General features: G+C 43.1%; 1 protein-coding gene across 2 annotated transcripts in view; it reads left to right on the top strand.

The window, feature by feature from the left end:
- SLC3A1 (solute carrier family 3 member 1) overlaps positions 1–16788 on the top strand; it is an 83587-nt gene extending 66799 nt beyond the window's left edge. For both annotated transcript variants that reach the window (XM_085890284.1, XM_085890283.1), the window contains exons 9-10: positions 9362–9487; positions 10082–16788. In XM_085890284.1, coding sequence (XP_085746410.1) covers positions 9362–9487; positions 10082–10519 — 564 coding nt within the window. In that variant the 3' untranslated portion in view covers positions 10520–16788. The remainder of the gene's footprint in view (positions 1–9361; positions 9488–10081) is intronic.
- The last annotated feature ends 855 nt before the right edge of the window (positions 16789–17643 follow it).

The raw sequence follows: 17643 nt of genomic DNA, 5'->3' as shown, positions 1-17643 counted from the left end.
CATGGTCAATCTCCTTTGCCACACCGCCAGCGTTGGAATACCAAGTCCAGCGATGAGCTTGTGGGCGCTGAAACCATGAACCAGCCACCCTAAGTCCATGACTTCTTGCAAAGTCAAGGAACTTAGTGCTATTCTGGTTCATAGTTCCTGACCCATGGGGACCAACACACACCTCATAACCATCCCTATCAGTTCCAGTCGATGCATTGAAATCCCCCAAGACTAGAAGTGTATCTCGCCTGGGGCACTGATCAACCACAGACTCGAGTGTGGCGTAGAATGCATCCTTCACGGTGAGATCACTCGCCTCAGTCGGAGCATAAACAGAGACCAGGGAAATGACACCTAAGGAGTGACAAATCCTTAATCTCATAATACGCTCGTTGACCGGTGTTACCTCAATTATCATTGGGGTCAGCTTATTGGACACAGCTACAGCAACTCCTTGGGTATGGTAACCATCAGAGCGACCAGACCAATAGTAGGTGTAACCACCCACCATTATCTCGCCGCAATCCGGTCTCCGAACCTCAGAGAGAGCTGCAATCCCGATGTCCAATCGCTTGAGCTCAGATGATATCAGAGACAGGTGATCATCCTCTCTTAGGGATAGGACATTCCAGGCACCCACCCGAAGGGACCGCCTCAGGCTAACCCAAGGAGACCGCCGTCTGGTGGACGACACCTCAGCACCACTCCGACACACTCTCCCGCAATCTGACCCAGGGATGTTACCCCGTGGTTTCCCTCCTATCATCAAAGATTGGGGGTCCCGAAGGCTTTGCCTCAATCCCTTCATCCGGTGAGCTGCCCTGCGAAGGGAAGCTGCACAGGAGGTACTCCCACGGAGTGGGTTTTCAGATTTTTTTGCGTTTTTGCGTTTTGCGGAATGAAGGGTTTTCCGGTGGCCGGAGTGCAAATCCTGCCACCAACCTCCTAATAAGAAGTAACCCAACTGCAGGAGGACGTCCGCAGACACAGTTGGGCACTAGATATGGATGGCCGTTGGCTCACAAGGAGCTCCTCCGCCCTTTGACAGGTTTTGTTTTTAATCCTGCTGGGTGTCCATATCCAAACACCCTCCTCACCAGAAAACCTGGTGGGGGAGACGGTTTGGTCGCCGACAACCCGACCATGGAACAGGTTAGTACAGGTTTACATGGTACCTGTTGCAGGTCACAGATCGAACCTGACCTGACAGGATATTACGTAGTGGCAGTGGATATTATTGAGGTGATAGTTGATGGGGTATGGAGTGGCTGTGTGGGATGGTGGTGGGTATTGTGGAGGTGATTGTTGATGGGTTATAGAGTGGGTGTGTCATGGTGGTGGTGGGTATTGTGGAGGTGATGGTTGATGGGTTATGGAGTGGTTGTGTGGGATTGTGGTGGGTTTTGTGAGGAGACGGGTGGGGAGGGGACCCTGAAAGTTTTAACGTTCTCGGTCTAATCCTCTCGGAGTAGTAGATGATATTTACATACTTTCTCTCCATTATATATAGACTAGTATGGGCCCGTAGGTGCGTGCCAGTATGTGCAGCTTCATGCCTGCAGTATCAGGTCCCCAGCATCAATTGTGACGTCATATCAAACGAAGAAGAAGAATTGTGACGCCCCTCTCTCCCCCCTCCTCTCTCCCTCCTCCTCTCTCCCTCCCTCTCTCTTGCCCCCCCTCTCACCCCCTGTCTCCCCCTTCCCTCTCCCCCCTCCTCTCTCCCTTCTCTTGCCCCCTCTCACCCCCCTCTCTTTCCCTTCTCTCTCCCCCTCCTCTGTCCCCCTCCTCTCTCCATCCCTTCTCTTGCCCCCCTCTCAACCCCCTCTCTCCCCCTCCTCTCTCCCCTCTCTTGCCCCCTCTCACCCCCTCTCTCCCTTCTCTCTCCCTTCTCTCTCCCTTCTCTCTCCCTTCTCTCTCCCTTCTCTCTCCCTTCTCTCTCCCCTCTCTCTCCCCTCTCTCTCCCCTCTCTCTCCCTCTCTCTCCCCTCTCTCTCCCCTCCCTCTCCCCTCTCTCTCCCCTCTCTCGCCCCCTCTCTCGCCCCCTCTCTCGCCCCTCTCTCGCCCCCTCTCTCTCGCCTTCTCTCTCTCTCGCCCTCTCTCTCTCGCCCTCTCTCTCTCGCCCTCTCTCTCTCGCCCTTCTCTCTCTCTCTCGCCTTCTCTCTCGATCGCCCTTCTCTCTCGCCCTTCTCTCTCGCCCTTCTCTCTCGCCCTTCTCTCTCGCCTTTCTCTCTCTCCCTCCTCTCTCCCTCCTCCTCTCTCCCCCTTCTCTCTCCCTCCTCCTCTCTCCCTCCCCTCTCTTGCCACCCCCTCTCACCCCTCCCACCCCTCCTCTCTCTTGCCCCCTCTCTCCCCCTCTCCCCTCCTCTCTCCCCCTCCTCTCTCCCTCCCCTCTCTTGCCCCCCTGTCACCCTTATCTCTCGCCCCCTCTCTCCCCCCCTCCTCTCTCGCCCCTCTCTCTGTAAATGTATTCACAAATGTCTACCAAGCACAACGATTAATTCAAACCTTGGGATAAAAACAGCTTTCAAGCCCTTGGGAAACAGCTGTTTCCCTCGGGAAAATTCAAACCTTGGGATTATTTAATAATTTGAATAATTATCAAACCTTGGGTGTAAATAATTAAATGAATTAATAATTAAATAATAATCAAACCTTGGGATTAATTTATTCAAACCTTGGGAAAGAACAGCTTTCAAACCTTGGGAGACACTTGGGAAACAGCTGAAATGGATGAGGAAGTACGATATCAAACTTTGAAAATGCACATAATCAGGTCCCCAGTGTCGATTGTGACGTCACACCAAACGAAGAAGAATTGTGATGTCAATCCTTCCAAAAAAAATTAAATAAACATTCATTGTAACGTCATTCGTGATGTCATAGCTCCGTGTCCTGCCATTGGTTCACAGATACATGGCTGTAACTTGGGAAACGCTCGTCCAATTGATATCAAACCTTGAAAAGGCACATCCACGGGGGCCAGCAATGTTCCTGGTAAATTTCAATCCGATCGGACCGGTGGTCGTCTGGTTATTAATAATTTGGGAAAAAATGGCATGATCAGGTGAGAAGGTGGAATGACACCTTCAGCTGCCATATATACACCTTTTCAACACTGAAAAAGCAGTAAAATGGCCGTAACTTGGGAACCGCTCGTCCGATCGATATCAAACCTCGAAAAGGCACATCCGCGGGGCCCCGGCAATGTTCCTGGCAAGATTCAATGAGATCGGACCGGCGGTCGTTGAGAAACGGCGGTCGCAGACAGACAAACAGACAGACACACACACAGAGATTGCTGGAATTATAGATAGATGATACATTTGATTTGTAGAAATTTGTGTTGATTATAATTATTTTCAGGTGCTCTTGTAGTAACTGCTGTGCAATGGCAACTGGTGTTTGATTCACCGCTTAAATCGCCTGTGTTCATGTTCTGGTTGCTGGGTAGAGATGGTGTTGCAGTTTCGAGTGACTGCTGTTTCTTCCACTTAATCATGGGGATGGCATCCCCTCTCAATCGTGGTGGATAACTACAAGATCTATCCATCTCTGGTCTTTCATAACAGTGCTCTGTAACATGTTCCGAACACAAAAATGAACATTTTCTCCTCCTGATCCACATTCAGGTATTTCGGACAAACCTCGTCCAATTTCAGTCAACCTTCGGATCTGTCGACCATTGGTGTAGCATAAAACCACCTCGGTTTGTGTTCCCATTCAAACACCAATGACGTATGGACACGACATACTTGTGGAAAACCGAAAGTTATTCGCCATTTGAGTTGAATCCTTCCGCGAAGTTTCCCCGTAAGTACAATACCGAAGTGGTGGTGGTCACCTTGCAGGTGTGACACCACGGCTATTCTGAAGAAGAAGATGATTTTGGCCTTTAAATCGCAAAATTACCGACTTTATAGTTTGACTATCAAAAAAAGGAAAAGACATCATATCTATTTTGTGTGGTGTCAAGGGATAAATTAGCATCAAGGTGGTCTGAGTGTTTGGGTTCCCTTTTAAGACCCCGAAGACCGCAAAAACCCTTTAAACCCTTTACACGCTTTATTAGCCCAAAGACTCTTTACACCCTTTAGACCTCAAAGATCCTTTAATACCCCAAAGACCCTTTTGACTCCAAAGACCTGCAAGACCATTTAAGCCCCTTACACCCTTCAGACATTGGACAGCTTGGACTCTCAATCATTTTGAGCTTTTATACTAATCGGACCTTTTCAGACCCCTTTTCATGCTTGTGAGATTAGATCCTTTCAACCCCTTAGACACTAACTACTATTGGAAGGTACCCTTCAGGTTTTATACCATCTTAAACATTTTGAGCACACACCACACAAACATCTGTAAGTCCTCTTTCAAAACACAGTCTCGACATTTTCAAGCAAGTAATGTACAAACGACCCACCCAGAGGTTGGGGACTCTGCTATCTAATATATTACCTGTCAAGTGGAAAGTGTGGGAATCTGGAGGGAGGTAGGTGGCGTGGAAAGAAGGAGCGGAGGGATAGGAGGAGGGGGGAGGGGGAGGAGGAGGAGGGATGGGAGGAGGTGGAGGAGAAGGGGGAGGAGGGATGGGAGGAGGTGGAGGAGAAGGGGGAGGAGGGATGGGAGGAGGTGGAGGAGAAGGGGGAGGAGGGATGGGAGGAGGTGGAGGAGAAGGGGGAGGAGGGATGGGAGGAGCGAGCGGAAGGATGGGAAAAGGGAGTGGAGGGACGGGAGGAGGGAGGAAGGATGGGAGGAGGGAGCAGAGGGATGGGAGGAGGGAGGAAAGGATGGGAGGAGGGAGGAAAGGGATGGGAGGAGGGAGCAGAGGGATGGGAGGAGGGAGGAAAGGGATGGGAAGCGGAAGGGGGGGAGGGGGAGATGGTAGGAGGGAGAGGAAGGGGTGAGGTGGGAGTCTCGGAGGAAGAAGGGTGGGATGAAGTATGGGATGGTGTGGGTGGAGGTATCCGGCACTGCCACCTCTGGTGGTGTACCATAAAAATCATTCACATGATTAACAAAGTCTTGAGTACAGTCTGAGAACCTTTTTGATTTGTCCTTGTAGCCAATCGTAGTCTGATTTTCTGCCAAGCAGCCCACAAATTATTATCCCCACGCTTTAAAAAACAAATAGGACGACTGCACCTGCCGATTATCTGGGCCCTGGACTAAGGTTGTAACCCAAATTTGGTAGCATTCTTACTGTGGGGTCTGGAGAAGAGGATTTTTCAAGAAATTTACTGAGTCGTTCATTTTGACCGACTTCAGGTCATGTGACAAGAATGAGCTTTGCAGTCCCCTTTACCAGTCTTTTTAGAAGCAAACACAGTGATAAGCTAAAGAAAAAAAAGGGGGGGGGATATTTTAATCGGCCCTGTCTGTCTGTCCATCATGCTATCTCCTCCTCAACAGTTAGGTAGAAATTCACCAAATGTGGTCGTTATGATCACATGGCAAGAAGGTGCAAGAGCAGAATCATTTTGGCCCCACCCCTGGGGCCCTGGGATGGGGTTAAAAGGCCAAATACCGAAAAATGCAATTATGGGCACATTTTAAACCTTTTTTAAAATAAACTTTGTATATGTAATCAACATTGTGGGCACCTTAAATATAGTGCCTATCGAAAATCTACACCCCCTTTCAAAATTTTCACCTTTTGTTGTCTTATAGCCTGGAATTGAATTCCATCAAATCAGACTTTTTTTCCACCGATATTTACACATCATAACCCACAACTTCCAAGTGAAAAAAAATATACAAATTTCAGAAAATTAATTTAAAATACAAAACTAGAATACCTTGGTTGTATTTTTTTTTTTTTTTAAGTTACGATTTATGAAATTGGGTCATTCCTGGTGAAACTTTTCCCATATTTCAAATTCCCTTTAGGTGGGAAGCATGGGGATTTGTAAAGGCGTACCATTGACTTTGCTCGAGTTTTCTTTAAAATTTAATTCTAACTTGAGTTTATAATCTGCCCAAGATGTTGTAACTTGCTCATCTATTTATATTTGAATTGCTTTCACTTGTGATCCATCTCTATTTAAAAAGTCTTCCCTCTTTTGCAAAGTAAGGTGTTTGAATGCTTCATCAATGAACAACTTCTCAGCCATCTGGAGGACAATGAACTTCTCACTGACTGTCAGGATGGCTTTCACCATTCTCGCTCTACTGGTGATTTGCTATCCTTAATTACCGATCATTTCAACAGGGTATTGGAGCTCAAGGGTGAAGCTGAATTAGTTGCTTTGGATATCTCAAAAGTCTTTGATAAAGTGTGGTGCAAAGGTCTACTCCCACTCTGTTCCTTGTTTTTGTCAATGATCTTCCTGATAATGTTCTGTCTCAGATAGCCATGTATGCTCATGACTCATCACTTTACTGTACTTCTGCTGATTCACTCAACACGAGTCGTAATGAGGTTGGAGTTTCACTGGACAATGATTTTGAGAATGTATTGAATTGGCAGCATGACAAGCTGGCACCTGTGCGGGAGCACGAAAGTCTGAGTCTTCATGTCCTTGGTGCTCCATTCTTGCTCTATGGATGTGAGACCTGGACTCTGACCAGAAACCTGAGACAGAGACTTAATTCCTTTGGTACCAGGTCTCTTCGGAGAATCCTTGGCTATCGCTCGTCGGAATTTGTGTTCAACGAGCGGTTGCTGAGAGAGATTCAAATGAGATTTGTTACCTTCATAGTCCGTGAGCGTCAGCTGTGGCTGTACGGACATGTGGCTCGTTTTCCTGACACTGATCCTGCTCACCAGATTCTCTCAGCGAGGGAGTCTCTTGAGTGGAGGAGGCCAATGGGCCGACCACGTGCCTCCTGGTTGCAGCAGGTTGGTCGGCATCTCAAGGAGATGGGGATGGGCCAGACATCTGCCTGGGGGTGGCCAGACGGAGGCCCCTGGAGTACCGACAGAAAGTGGACGCAGTGACGCGCTGCTCTGGTGCTCCCAGACCTGACCTGACCTGATCCTAGGATCCCAAGCCATTCACCCTAACCATTAAGCCAACACCAGGCATTAATTTTATAATGGATGACAGTATCAACACAGAACCTGGTCTTCTGGCCATGTGTCTGCACTCATTTGTGCATTGGTCTCCATTTCAGAATCCCTAGCTCAGCAATGTGTGTACACAACACAGCCTGGGCTGTTCAAAGCTTAAAGAAATGTAAAATTGTGATAGAATAAGGGACGTGATTTTGGTGGTCAGGTTGGAAAGACATCAGGAAAGATAAGAGAAGTGGATAAGGGATAACAAGTGAGGGAAGAGAAGACAGGACTGAGGGATTGGTAAAAGTAGAGATGGGTAGAAACATTTTAAATTTACATTGGTCAGTAGAATGGATGAAAGTTCGAGAGGGGAATTTTTTTTTTATATTGTTTTGTTAAAAGTATATTGGATTTTTTTGAATAATTTTTTTATTATTGGGTTGGTGGATTAGTAGGTGACAGAGGGAGGAAAACCAGCACTATATATTTCAGGAGGTAATCAAAAGATTAAAATAATCGAGTGAAGGGGATGTCTCAGTCATACCCCCTGGAAAATCTCAGTTTCACCTTATCTCTTTGGAAGGATCCTCAAACTCATGCACCAACTTATATCCATGGACAGCCACTGGAAGAGGTTCATCAACTTCTCCCAGGCTGATCATATTCCAAAGCTGGCCTCCAAAGCCAGCAGCAGACTGGACATCCTCCATCGTTTGAAATAATTTATTGATCAATACAAACTAATCAAAGCATAGAAGGACTTTGTCCATCGCTCAATAGAGTACTGCCTTCCCTCTGAGATGGTGCCCCAGCATCACATATCTCCAGCTCCATCTCCATCTCCCTATTTTCTGTCTCTCTCTCTCTCTCTCTCTCTCTCTCTCTCTCTCTCTGTCTCTCTCTCTGTCTCTCTCTATCTCTCTCTCTCTCTCTCTCTATCTCTCTATCTCTCTATCTCTCTATCTCTCTATCTCTCTATCTCTCTATCTCTCTATCTCTCTATCTCTCTATCTCTCAACATTATTGACATCTCCTGCGATGAGGCCAAAGCACAAAGCCTGTGGCTCTCTCATCACAGGCTGGTCAGTGGCTTTGTTTATTATCATTGTTTTGTTTTTTACTGTCCTGCAGTTTAGTTCCCTCTATTCTATCAATCCTGTAATCCGTACTGTTTTACAATCCTCATGCCAATTCAGCATGTGATGTGCTCCAACTGTACTCGGTTCTTCTCTGAAGGAATAACCTTTGTTTTCTATTCATGTTGAAGTATGTATCATACAAATTATTTTATCTCCTACATCATGCTCGTTTTTTTTTGGTCTAATGACTGCTTTCTTAATTAACACCTTTTAATAATGCATCTGCCAAACTAATTTGACAAGATTTAGAAAACATTTCTTTTTGAGCTTTGAGTTTAAAACTTTCCAGAGCTGACCTTGTCCTCAGGATTTGATGATGAACACTTCCTGGTACGATTCTGTAGTGTACTTTGCAGATAGTGACACTCTGGATTATCAATTACAACCAAAAGTTTAAGTTAATCTATCAATTTAAATTATTTCATGGATTTTCAAAGGCTTACCTTCACATTTTGAAATGTGAATCATAGTATGATTACCTCCTAACCATTTAGTGTAAACTATTCTGCTTGTGGAATAAAATTTGACTTCAACGTTATTCATGCCCGCCTACTCTCCCATAATTTCAAAAGTGAATGTTGAGCTTTTCAAACGTAGTGTGGGAAGTGGCCGCCGTAAATGGGGGACCCATGAACGCATGGTGGTCAGACACCATGCTTTGCAACATGAAATAGATACATCTTCAGCATGAGACATCAATGTGCTTTGTACATGTATGTATGTATATATAATTATATATATATGTACACGTAGAAATTCCTGTTTGTAAATCTGTAGCGTGGGGACCAACCAATTTGGGAAGGTGTGAGATGACATTGGATGGTGGCATTTTCATTTATGTTCTCCATAATGGGAGTTTTTTTCAGAAGATCAGCTAATTGGGGACATGTGACATCGGAATCATATAAGCTTCATTCAGTCGCTCCTTGTTTTGTCTTGTCGCTGACGGTGCTGGCTGTCGCCATGTACAGTCACAGAGTACACAGCATGGAGAGGTGCATCATCTCTCCTCTCATTGCACTGCATGCCTGGAATTCATCGGACAGTACTGCAAACGTGCAGATACACAATTGGCAATGTCATGAAAATGCATCGTGTTCCTCGTTGTATTACTGTGCACATTTCCACATATAATATAAACATGAACAAGTGATGATGTTTTCTCATAGAACAGAGTCGTATCCATCTTACAGTGGCATTCCTGTCTAATACACATTGTCCTCTCTCCTCAGCCGATGGTGGACCGTGATGCAGAGCGTTCACCCATGCAATGGGACAACAGCACAAATGCAGGCTTCAGTTCCGCCAATAAGACTTGGTTACCCGTGAACCAAAACTATAAAACATTGAATGTGGAGGTTCGTCTTTTCACCTGCTCATAAGAATTACTGTCGTTGGTAAATCGTACTCTCCGATAGCAGAGATAATACCTTGGGAAGGCGATGATTTTACACACTCGTGAATTTGCTCGTTTGCTACACTGCATCAGTACGCGTAGGAGTCTTATTGGTCACTTTTGACAATTCTTCAGGTCTGCAGTTCATCGATCCTATTTCACAAGTGTTGTTCATTTCATTTCTATTTCATTACTTCTCAATCACATGAGTTTATACGGTTTGCTTGTCATTTTTTTTTTATTGCCCACAAAGTTGTTCTTTTTTTGGGGATGGGAAGAGGGGTGTGGGAACAATCTTTCAAATATAACAGATAGAATAGATATGCTGAAGGCATCAATGGCATTGCAAATCATGGAGTGATTTGTAATGTTATAGATGGCATTAAAAATGGAGATTGATGGATTTTAACGTGCTTTTCCATGCTCTATGCTTCAATCACAATTCCAAAGTGCATATTTGCTTAATTCTTAAGGTTGTTTATTTTGCACATTTGCACTTGAATTGCATTGTAATTGTTGTTTGTCATTTAACTTTAATATACTACCTATTCTGCAGGCAGAGAAAGATCAGAGCTCATCTATGCTTGCATTGTATCGCAAACTGACCAAGCTCCGTCAATCCGAGCTACCAATGCAACGTGGCTGGACATGTTTCCTTGACAACCCAGAAGTTGTTGCATTTGTGCGTGAGACAGATGGCTTAAACAGGTGCTTTATTGTGGTACTTAATTTTGGAGACATGAAAGTGAACGTGAATCTCACTCGTATGCATATTGCATTGAACGGCCACGCCACCGTTCACATCAGCATCGATGGGAGACGTGACTACGAAAGTATTAACCTGCAAAGTGTGACCCTTGATGTGGGTGAAGGCATGGTGCTGGAGTACAGAAATAGTCAACCGGTGCACGACAACCCTGGACCTCAGCAAAAATGCTATTCCATTGAGAAGGCTTGCTATGTGCCCATGATTGGCATCTTTTTGAAATGTTAATTCTTCTGACTTATTTTTGGTATTTATGATTTTCCTTTATTTGCACTGCAGTGGTCAATATAAATTTTTTTTTTCATCCCTGTTACTAAATAATAAGATGGAAAATCCACATGTATTTGTCAGGGTGTGCCATCCTGCTTCCTTCTGGTGTATCCTGCAACAATCATCTCCCTCTGCAGGAAGGATCAATCTCAATAATCTCGAATGACACACATTTAACATCGAACACTGAAATTCTTATATCACAAAACTCAAAGTTCTTTAATCGGTGATTGTCCAACCGGCAGGTGGATGTAGTCCAAATTAAAGTTTATTTAAAAGATAAAGCACAAGCAATACATGAAACACCCCGGCATGGCACGGTACATAGCAAAGCAACTGATGACTAGCCTTTCTTTTTCCCCTTCTCCCCTTACTCTATCTTATTATGTGTATATGTATATGTATGTATGTATATATGTATACGAGTCAAAATCAGCTAAGGTGTAATAAAGTGTAACACAATCATCAAAATATAGAATTCTTTATTAAATGATATAACTAATGTTTTTAGGAAGTTGAATTACTTCGCTATAATAATCAACAGGAGAAAATATAGTTATGTACCCACATTTTGAGAAAAAAACACTATTTACCCCAAGCTTTGAGGGTTTATGCACGTTATTGTTGACTGACAAAGTAGTGATTTTTTTTTTGTTTTTCCCTGTTTTCCAGGCCTATTCCAGCATGCGAAGTGTTTTTCTTCAGATATATATATATGAGATAACCTTTTAAGAAAAATCTATTGTCCATCAAAAAGTTTGTACACACCTATGTTGGATGAACGTTCAACACAATGACAATTTTTGTTCACTTAAAAATTCGTATTTTTATCATCTCTGCACCGATGACATCACGATACCAGAAAACCTTTTTGGCAAATAACATAATGTACAAACATAAGACCCCATATTTGTAAAGGAATATGTCAAAGGTACAAAGATAAACAGATCAGAGAAAATTTTGGGGTACACTTATGCATGTTATTTTTGACGGACTTGATGAAGTAATGAGACACAATTTCTCTTTTTCCATGACCGGTATCTATCTTTTAAAGCTTTGAAGTCCTCCTCATCAAGGGAGAATTGGTGATGCCTCATTATACTGACAGGTCCATGGATATACACTGGATGAACTGTTTCTCTGTCCTCAGTCATTGGCCAGGTGAAGGAATTTTTGGTTCCATCTTGTTGGAGGAACTTCATACGGACGCCTTCATCAGTGGGTTGGTCTAGTACTCGTCCGATGTACCATTTTGGTGGGTGCGTATCAAACACAACATAGTCCTTCATGACTTCAATGGGCTGCAAAAGAAAAACCGCGACTCATTCAGGTATGGTATGTTTTTGTAATTTGTACCACCAGACTGTAAACACATTACGCTTAAAGTGTTCCCAAGAGTGCTACTGCATTTCTGCTTCGTATTGCAGCACATTTTAATGCAGGCATAAGGCAGTCGAGTCATGCCACATACCTCCACAGACGAGGAAAACGAATGGCTGATAAATTTGCGATGCTCACCTGAACTTTGTTGTTGTTACCGTCAAATTTCCCAGCGGTTTTAACTTGACCATCTGTTGCAGTCCCTGAAGAAAAGAGCACGAATACAGTGGTTGACTTGAAGTCCACGAACGTGAAAAACTGCCAAGTCGTTATCCTATCAGTGTGGATTTTTGTTTTTGGCCTAGGTTGAAGCACTATCGCTAGTACCGATGGCTTCCCGATATGCGAAATTCACTTTTAAAATTTCTTTGTTTTGGCTTGAATCAGTTTATAATCTTATTTTACAGGTCGTTCAATGGATAGAGACATACCCTCAACAAATGCAAGAAGCGTGGCCATGTCGTCATCGCGTTCCTCCAGTTCTGCCGTGGCAATGTCACCAATATCATCGGAAGATTCATCTTCAACAGGAGCAGTTGAAATGCAAGTCACAGAAATATCATTTCATGAGCATTCCTGTGTTTTCTTTAAATATTTGAAGCAGTTTTAAAATTAAACAAACCATCTGTCAGCTGTTTCCAGAGATCCTCTATCTTCAATTCGGATTCATCATCCAAGATTTCTTCAGGTTGGGTTGGTAGAATTGCGTCTCCAGGTTCCGCTTCTTCCAGCCACTCATGGGCCAACTTCAGTGAACGCCTTTGCCAAGGAAGTATGTATGCCATGTTATAGCACTGTTGTGGTACAGTGTCACTCATGTGGTCTTCACAGAAGCAAGAAAGGAGGCGAGTATCAATAACTCCTGGACTAACACATCTAACTGAATGGAGAAGACGAGTTCCAGCGAGGGCAGCTGTGACTTGACTGGCTGGTCGTTTCCTCTGGATCTCGCCTATGTTGACCAGGAAAAAGGATCTCTGTCCATTACAGTCGTTCTTGGTGAGGTTGGAGTGACAGTGCTCATACATTTTCTCTGCACTGTTAACAATTGCCCTCCAGGAAATAACAGCACGACGTACAGCAGATTTAACGACTCCCGATACCCCATCACTCGGGCCCCTTTCCATGGTGCGAATCAAAGTAGCATCTTTCGAATGTAATGCCATGCCTGACTTTCGAGAAACTGATGTCTGCAAATGGGGTCTTCAATTTGTATTGGGAACTGCATCCATCCATAAATTCAACAACGTGGCAAAGATTTAGTCCCTGCTTTTCTTTCAAGTGGCTAATTGCCAATCTTTCAAAATGATGGACAGCATGAGCATCATGGCCCAGATCATCTGAGAGAAATGCCAAGGCTTCCTGCACAACATGAGTGTACTCTTCATGGTGACAATTATAGTAAGCCACAATTGGTGTACTGTGACTTGTTGGATAGCCCAATGAGCTGACTGAATCTCATTCTGTGCTATGCAAGCATAGTTCTCTGCAAAGTCCAGTACCACGAGTGACCAGTCAGCAGGCAGCTTTCTCGTTATGTGGGTAAACTGGTCCTGTTGCCAGTTGGCGACGAACAAATGCTTGGCCAGTGTTTCAGTTTCTGCCAGGAGTTCCTTGAACAAAGCAGCGAATGTCCCCCTTTGGATTGTCTGTACCTTCTTAGTCTTTAGCTTCCCATCATGCATGTAGGATTTTGTTTCCCAACGCTGCCAAGTCACCATACGGTTTCCATTACTCTCCATAAACTCCTTCAAGCGGTATTCCAAAAGGGAAATGCCACAAGCATCGCAGCATCATTCAATGCACTTCATCTGTGGGAAGCGATTGTCTCCCTTGGGGCACATTGATAGACTTATCAGCTCATATTTGTCCTTGACTTTCAGCTCCTTGAAGTTCGTGATTTGAAGCGTTCTATTCAAACATCGGAGTTTCAGCAAAATGGCAGTGCAGTATTCACACAGACATTGGTTTAGTTTTATTTTCCTTTGGAGTAGAACGCGGGACGGACGAAGTCTGGTAAAGACAGAAAATGATACAAACTCTGTCTCCTCGGGATTCGCTTCCTTCCACATGGTCTATGCCTGATGCACAGACACCTCCATCACCAAACGCTGCTTATGCTGCTTAACTGTTCTCATTGTTGGAAATTCACGCAAAATTTTGGGATCCATATAAAATACCTGTATATTCCTAACCACGTCCGTACAGGTGGCATCTGCTCTTCGTTTTCTGGTCTTCAATGCATCAGATGCTGACTTGGCGATGTTGCTGATATATCCGGGTCATATGTCATGTTTTTGCGCAAGCTGTCTTTGTCGCCTGTATTTCTTTGCCACCATCATGCTTTGGACTAATATACGCCTTTTCTCCAGAGATGCAACGTGACACCTCTTCTTCAGGGTATGGATTGTGGCCCGTAGTTGCTGTGTTGATGGGTCCTCAAAATCAAGCACTTGTTGGTAGCTCGGTGTTGACAGTCCTGGGGACCTTAGAGCAGCTCTTTTTTTTTGGTGTACTACGAACACCCTGGATGAAATCGACCACGATATCCGCAAATTTATCAGCGTCATAAGGAATCTTTGACCATATCCGAGATATAGCCATGTGTTTGGCTGACTTGGTTTTGAGTCCTGATCAAGTAGTAGAACTGCCAGGCTCAGCATTGGACACAGCTGGTGTGCTTGGTGTGGACACGTTCTTGGCAGACCCTTGCTTCTTCACTTTTTCCATGCCCCACTTGATCCTCTTGTGTTCTGCATCATTTTCTCTTATTCTCTGTCTTTTCTGTGCATTCATTCTTGCTCGCTCTTCTCTTTTCTTCTTTGCATCATATTCTCGCTTCTTAAGTCTTTCATTTCTGGTTAGAACTCTGGGTTTTTTCGCTTTTGTTGGTCTCAGTCCAGGATCGGGAGCCTCGGCCTGCTCCAGTTTTCTTTTGGCAGCAATTTTTTTCTGACGCTCTCGATTACGATTCTTCTCATGTTCCTTGCCATCCTGACTCCAGTTTTTCCAGTACTCCCTTGCATGTGCACTTTGAACCGCTTTATACTCCGCCCACTTCACAGGGTCTTGCTTTAAACGATCCCGCCAAGCTTGGCTATTATTAGCATTATTGGACTTCTGATGGTCAGTTTCATCCTGAACTGCTTGACCGAGGCCTGGTGTATCATCCAGTGCCGGCTGCCGACTTTGCATTGCAGTGCGACAAGAGGAACGTAGCATTACTTTCAGGGACATCCTAAAAATTTTGAATAAATACATATAGTGGTAATATTTATACTGTTCTTCATCCTCACCCCCTCTATTTCTGTCAAACAATAACGTGCACAAGACATCCCCCTATTGGCCACGTTCAAATTCACATGCAGCGTCCTAAACATCACCCATATGAACCACTCGGCGAAAAATATATTTAGGTGGTGTTTTCCATGTAAAATGGGGTAGAGTTGGCTTCAAATGCTTCAAAATGGACCAAATCACTAACGCGCACAATACGTGTCCATCATATTACTAACGTGCACAATACGTGTCCGTCAGATTCTAACGTGGAAATGGCCAACTCAGTCAGAAACCATAGAAAGTGAAGATGGTGGACCTGACCTCATCCTTTCAACCATGGTTCTAGCACTTACTTACTTTCTTTAAATGTAATTTACATTCCTACGAAGTCACACAACATTCCTATTCATTTTTTTCAAGTTAAAGACAGATATATACTTATGCACGTTAGATATTGCGCACATTATTTTTTTATGAGCGACACCGACTCCTTAAAATATGTCGCCATTACGGACTTCTTCCACAGATTTCGATGAATTAATACGCACCGGCAGGGTCAAAAGTCTATTTCCGGGTGCAGACCGTTCACGTGATCCACCGTTGGTGGGAGTTGATGGCCTGGATTACGCACGTTATATTCACGATGGACGCGGTCGGGTTGGTTTTCATACCTCGATATTTCAATACTGCAAAGCTTTGGGGCACAAAATGGGTTACATGCCATCAGGAACTTAGCATACAGACACGGCCATGACACTATTTCAGTACATGCTGCTGCCATCTGGTAGTAAACTCCACCCTGAGCCCCTAGACAATTTTGATGGACGCACTAACGTGCACAAGCGGAATTTTAAACCACATATTTTTTTTATTTAGCAAAGGACGGACGATTAAATTTCTGTTCATACATAACCTTAGATGGTGACCTCTAAATTATATATTTATATATATATATATATATATATATATATATATATACATATATATTTATATATATATTTATATATATTTATATATATATATATATATATATATATATATATATACATATATATTTATATATATATACTGCGAATACAAATCTAGAAAAGGCAATAAAAGTAGTGTGAAACTGGTCAATGAAAAATGTGATGCTCAAGGCCTTCAAAAAAATTGTTTCCCTCTTTTTTCCTCAGACTTTAATATATGTGCCTGAAACTGTCTATTTTATCTCCTGGAAATTTATACTGAAGTATCCAACCATTAATGCACCATTTTTCTCAAATAGTAGAAATTTATTGTATGATTTTCTCATGGCCTACAAATATAACACCTTAGCTGATTTTGACTCGTATATATATGTTTATTCACAGGGATTTGCTGACATTGTTTAAGCATAGAAATCGTATTTCCCAATTGTCTCGGGTCGCTCACCTGCATTTGATATTTCTTTTCTTTTTCCATTTATTTATATTTTAATTTGTGGATCCTTTCCGATGGTTCTGTGATTATTTCTTTCCTTGTGTATCGACTTGGATGTCCATTGGCACACAATATTACTCTGCTTCCCCATTGTCTTGGGTCACTCACCTGCATTTTTTTTTCCATTTTTTTTCATTTATTTATATTTTCATTTATGGATGTTGTCCGATGATTCTGCGATTCTTTTCCGGTATAATGGCTTCGATGTCCATCGGCACGCAAAATTTCAGCTTTCTATTTCACCCAGAAGGTACCGATCTTTAATATCAGTCAGTCAGTGGTTAGAAAGAGCTTTATGTATTCAAGATATTCAATTCAACAAAAGGAGCACATTGATCCGATGATATGATGCTGATGTGGCAGGTGACACTTGTTGTAGGCAGGTCATACAGCAACCACAATGGTGGGAAATTTGTGCCCTGCTGTCTCGTTAAGTTTGGGGGTTCAATATATATATATATATATATATATATATATATATATATATATATATATATATATATATATATATATATATATATATATATATTGAACCCCCAAACTTAACGAGACAGCAGGGCACAAATTTCCCACCATTGTGGTATGTATATGTATGTATATGTATATATATATACATATATATATATATATATATATATATATATATATATATATATATATATATATATATATATATATATATATATATATATATATATATACACACACACACACATCACACACAGTATTATTTATATATCTATTTATTTAAACGTGTGGACCTGAATGAGCATTATATATATATATTTTCTTCTTCTTCTTTCGGCTGCTGCCTTTCAGGGTCGCCACAGCGGATCATCCGTATAATCCGCATAGTGATTTGGCACATGTTTTATGCCGGATGCCCTTCCTGACGCAATCCTGGTCGCCTCTTACGACGCAGGGATCTGGTACACCTATTTTAACCGGGGTATATACCGGCC

The sequence above is a fragment of the Eptatretus burgeri genome, chromosome 7, assembly GCF_056783735.1.
Source record: "Eptatretus burgeri isolate ZD-2024b chromosome 7, Ebu_testis_v1, whole genome shotgun sequence".
NCBI classification, from domain to species: domain Eukaryota; kingdom Metazoa; phylum Chordata; class Myxini; order Myxiniformes; family Myxinidae; genus Eptatretus; species Eptatretus burgeri.
The sequence above is the reverse complement of the archived record's forward strand: the minus strand, read 5'-3'. Positions and strand labels throughout refer to the sequence as shown.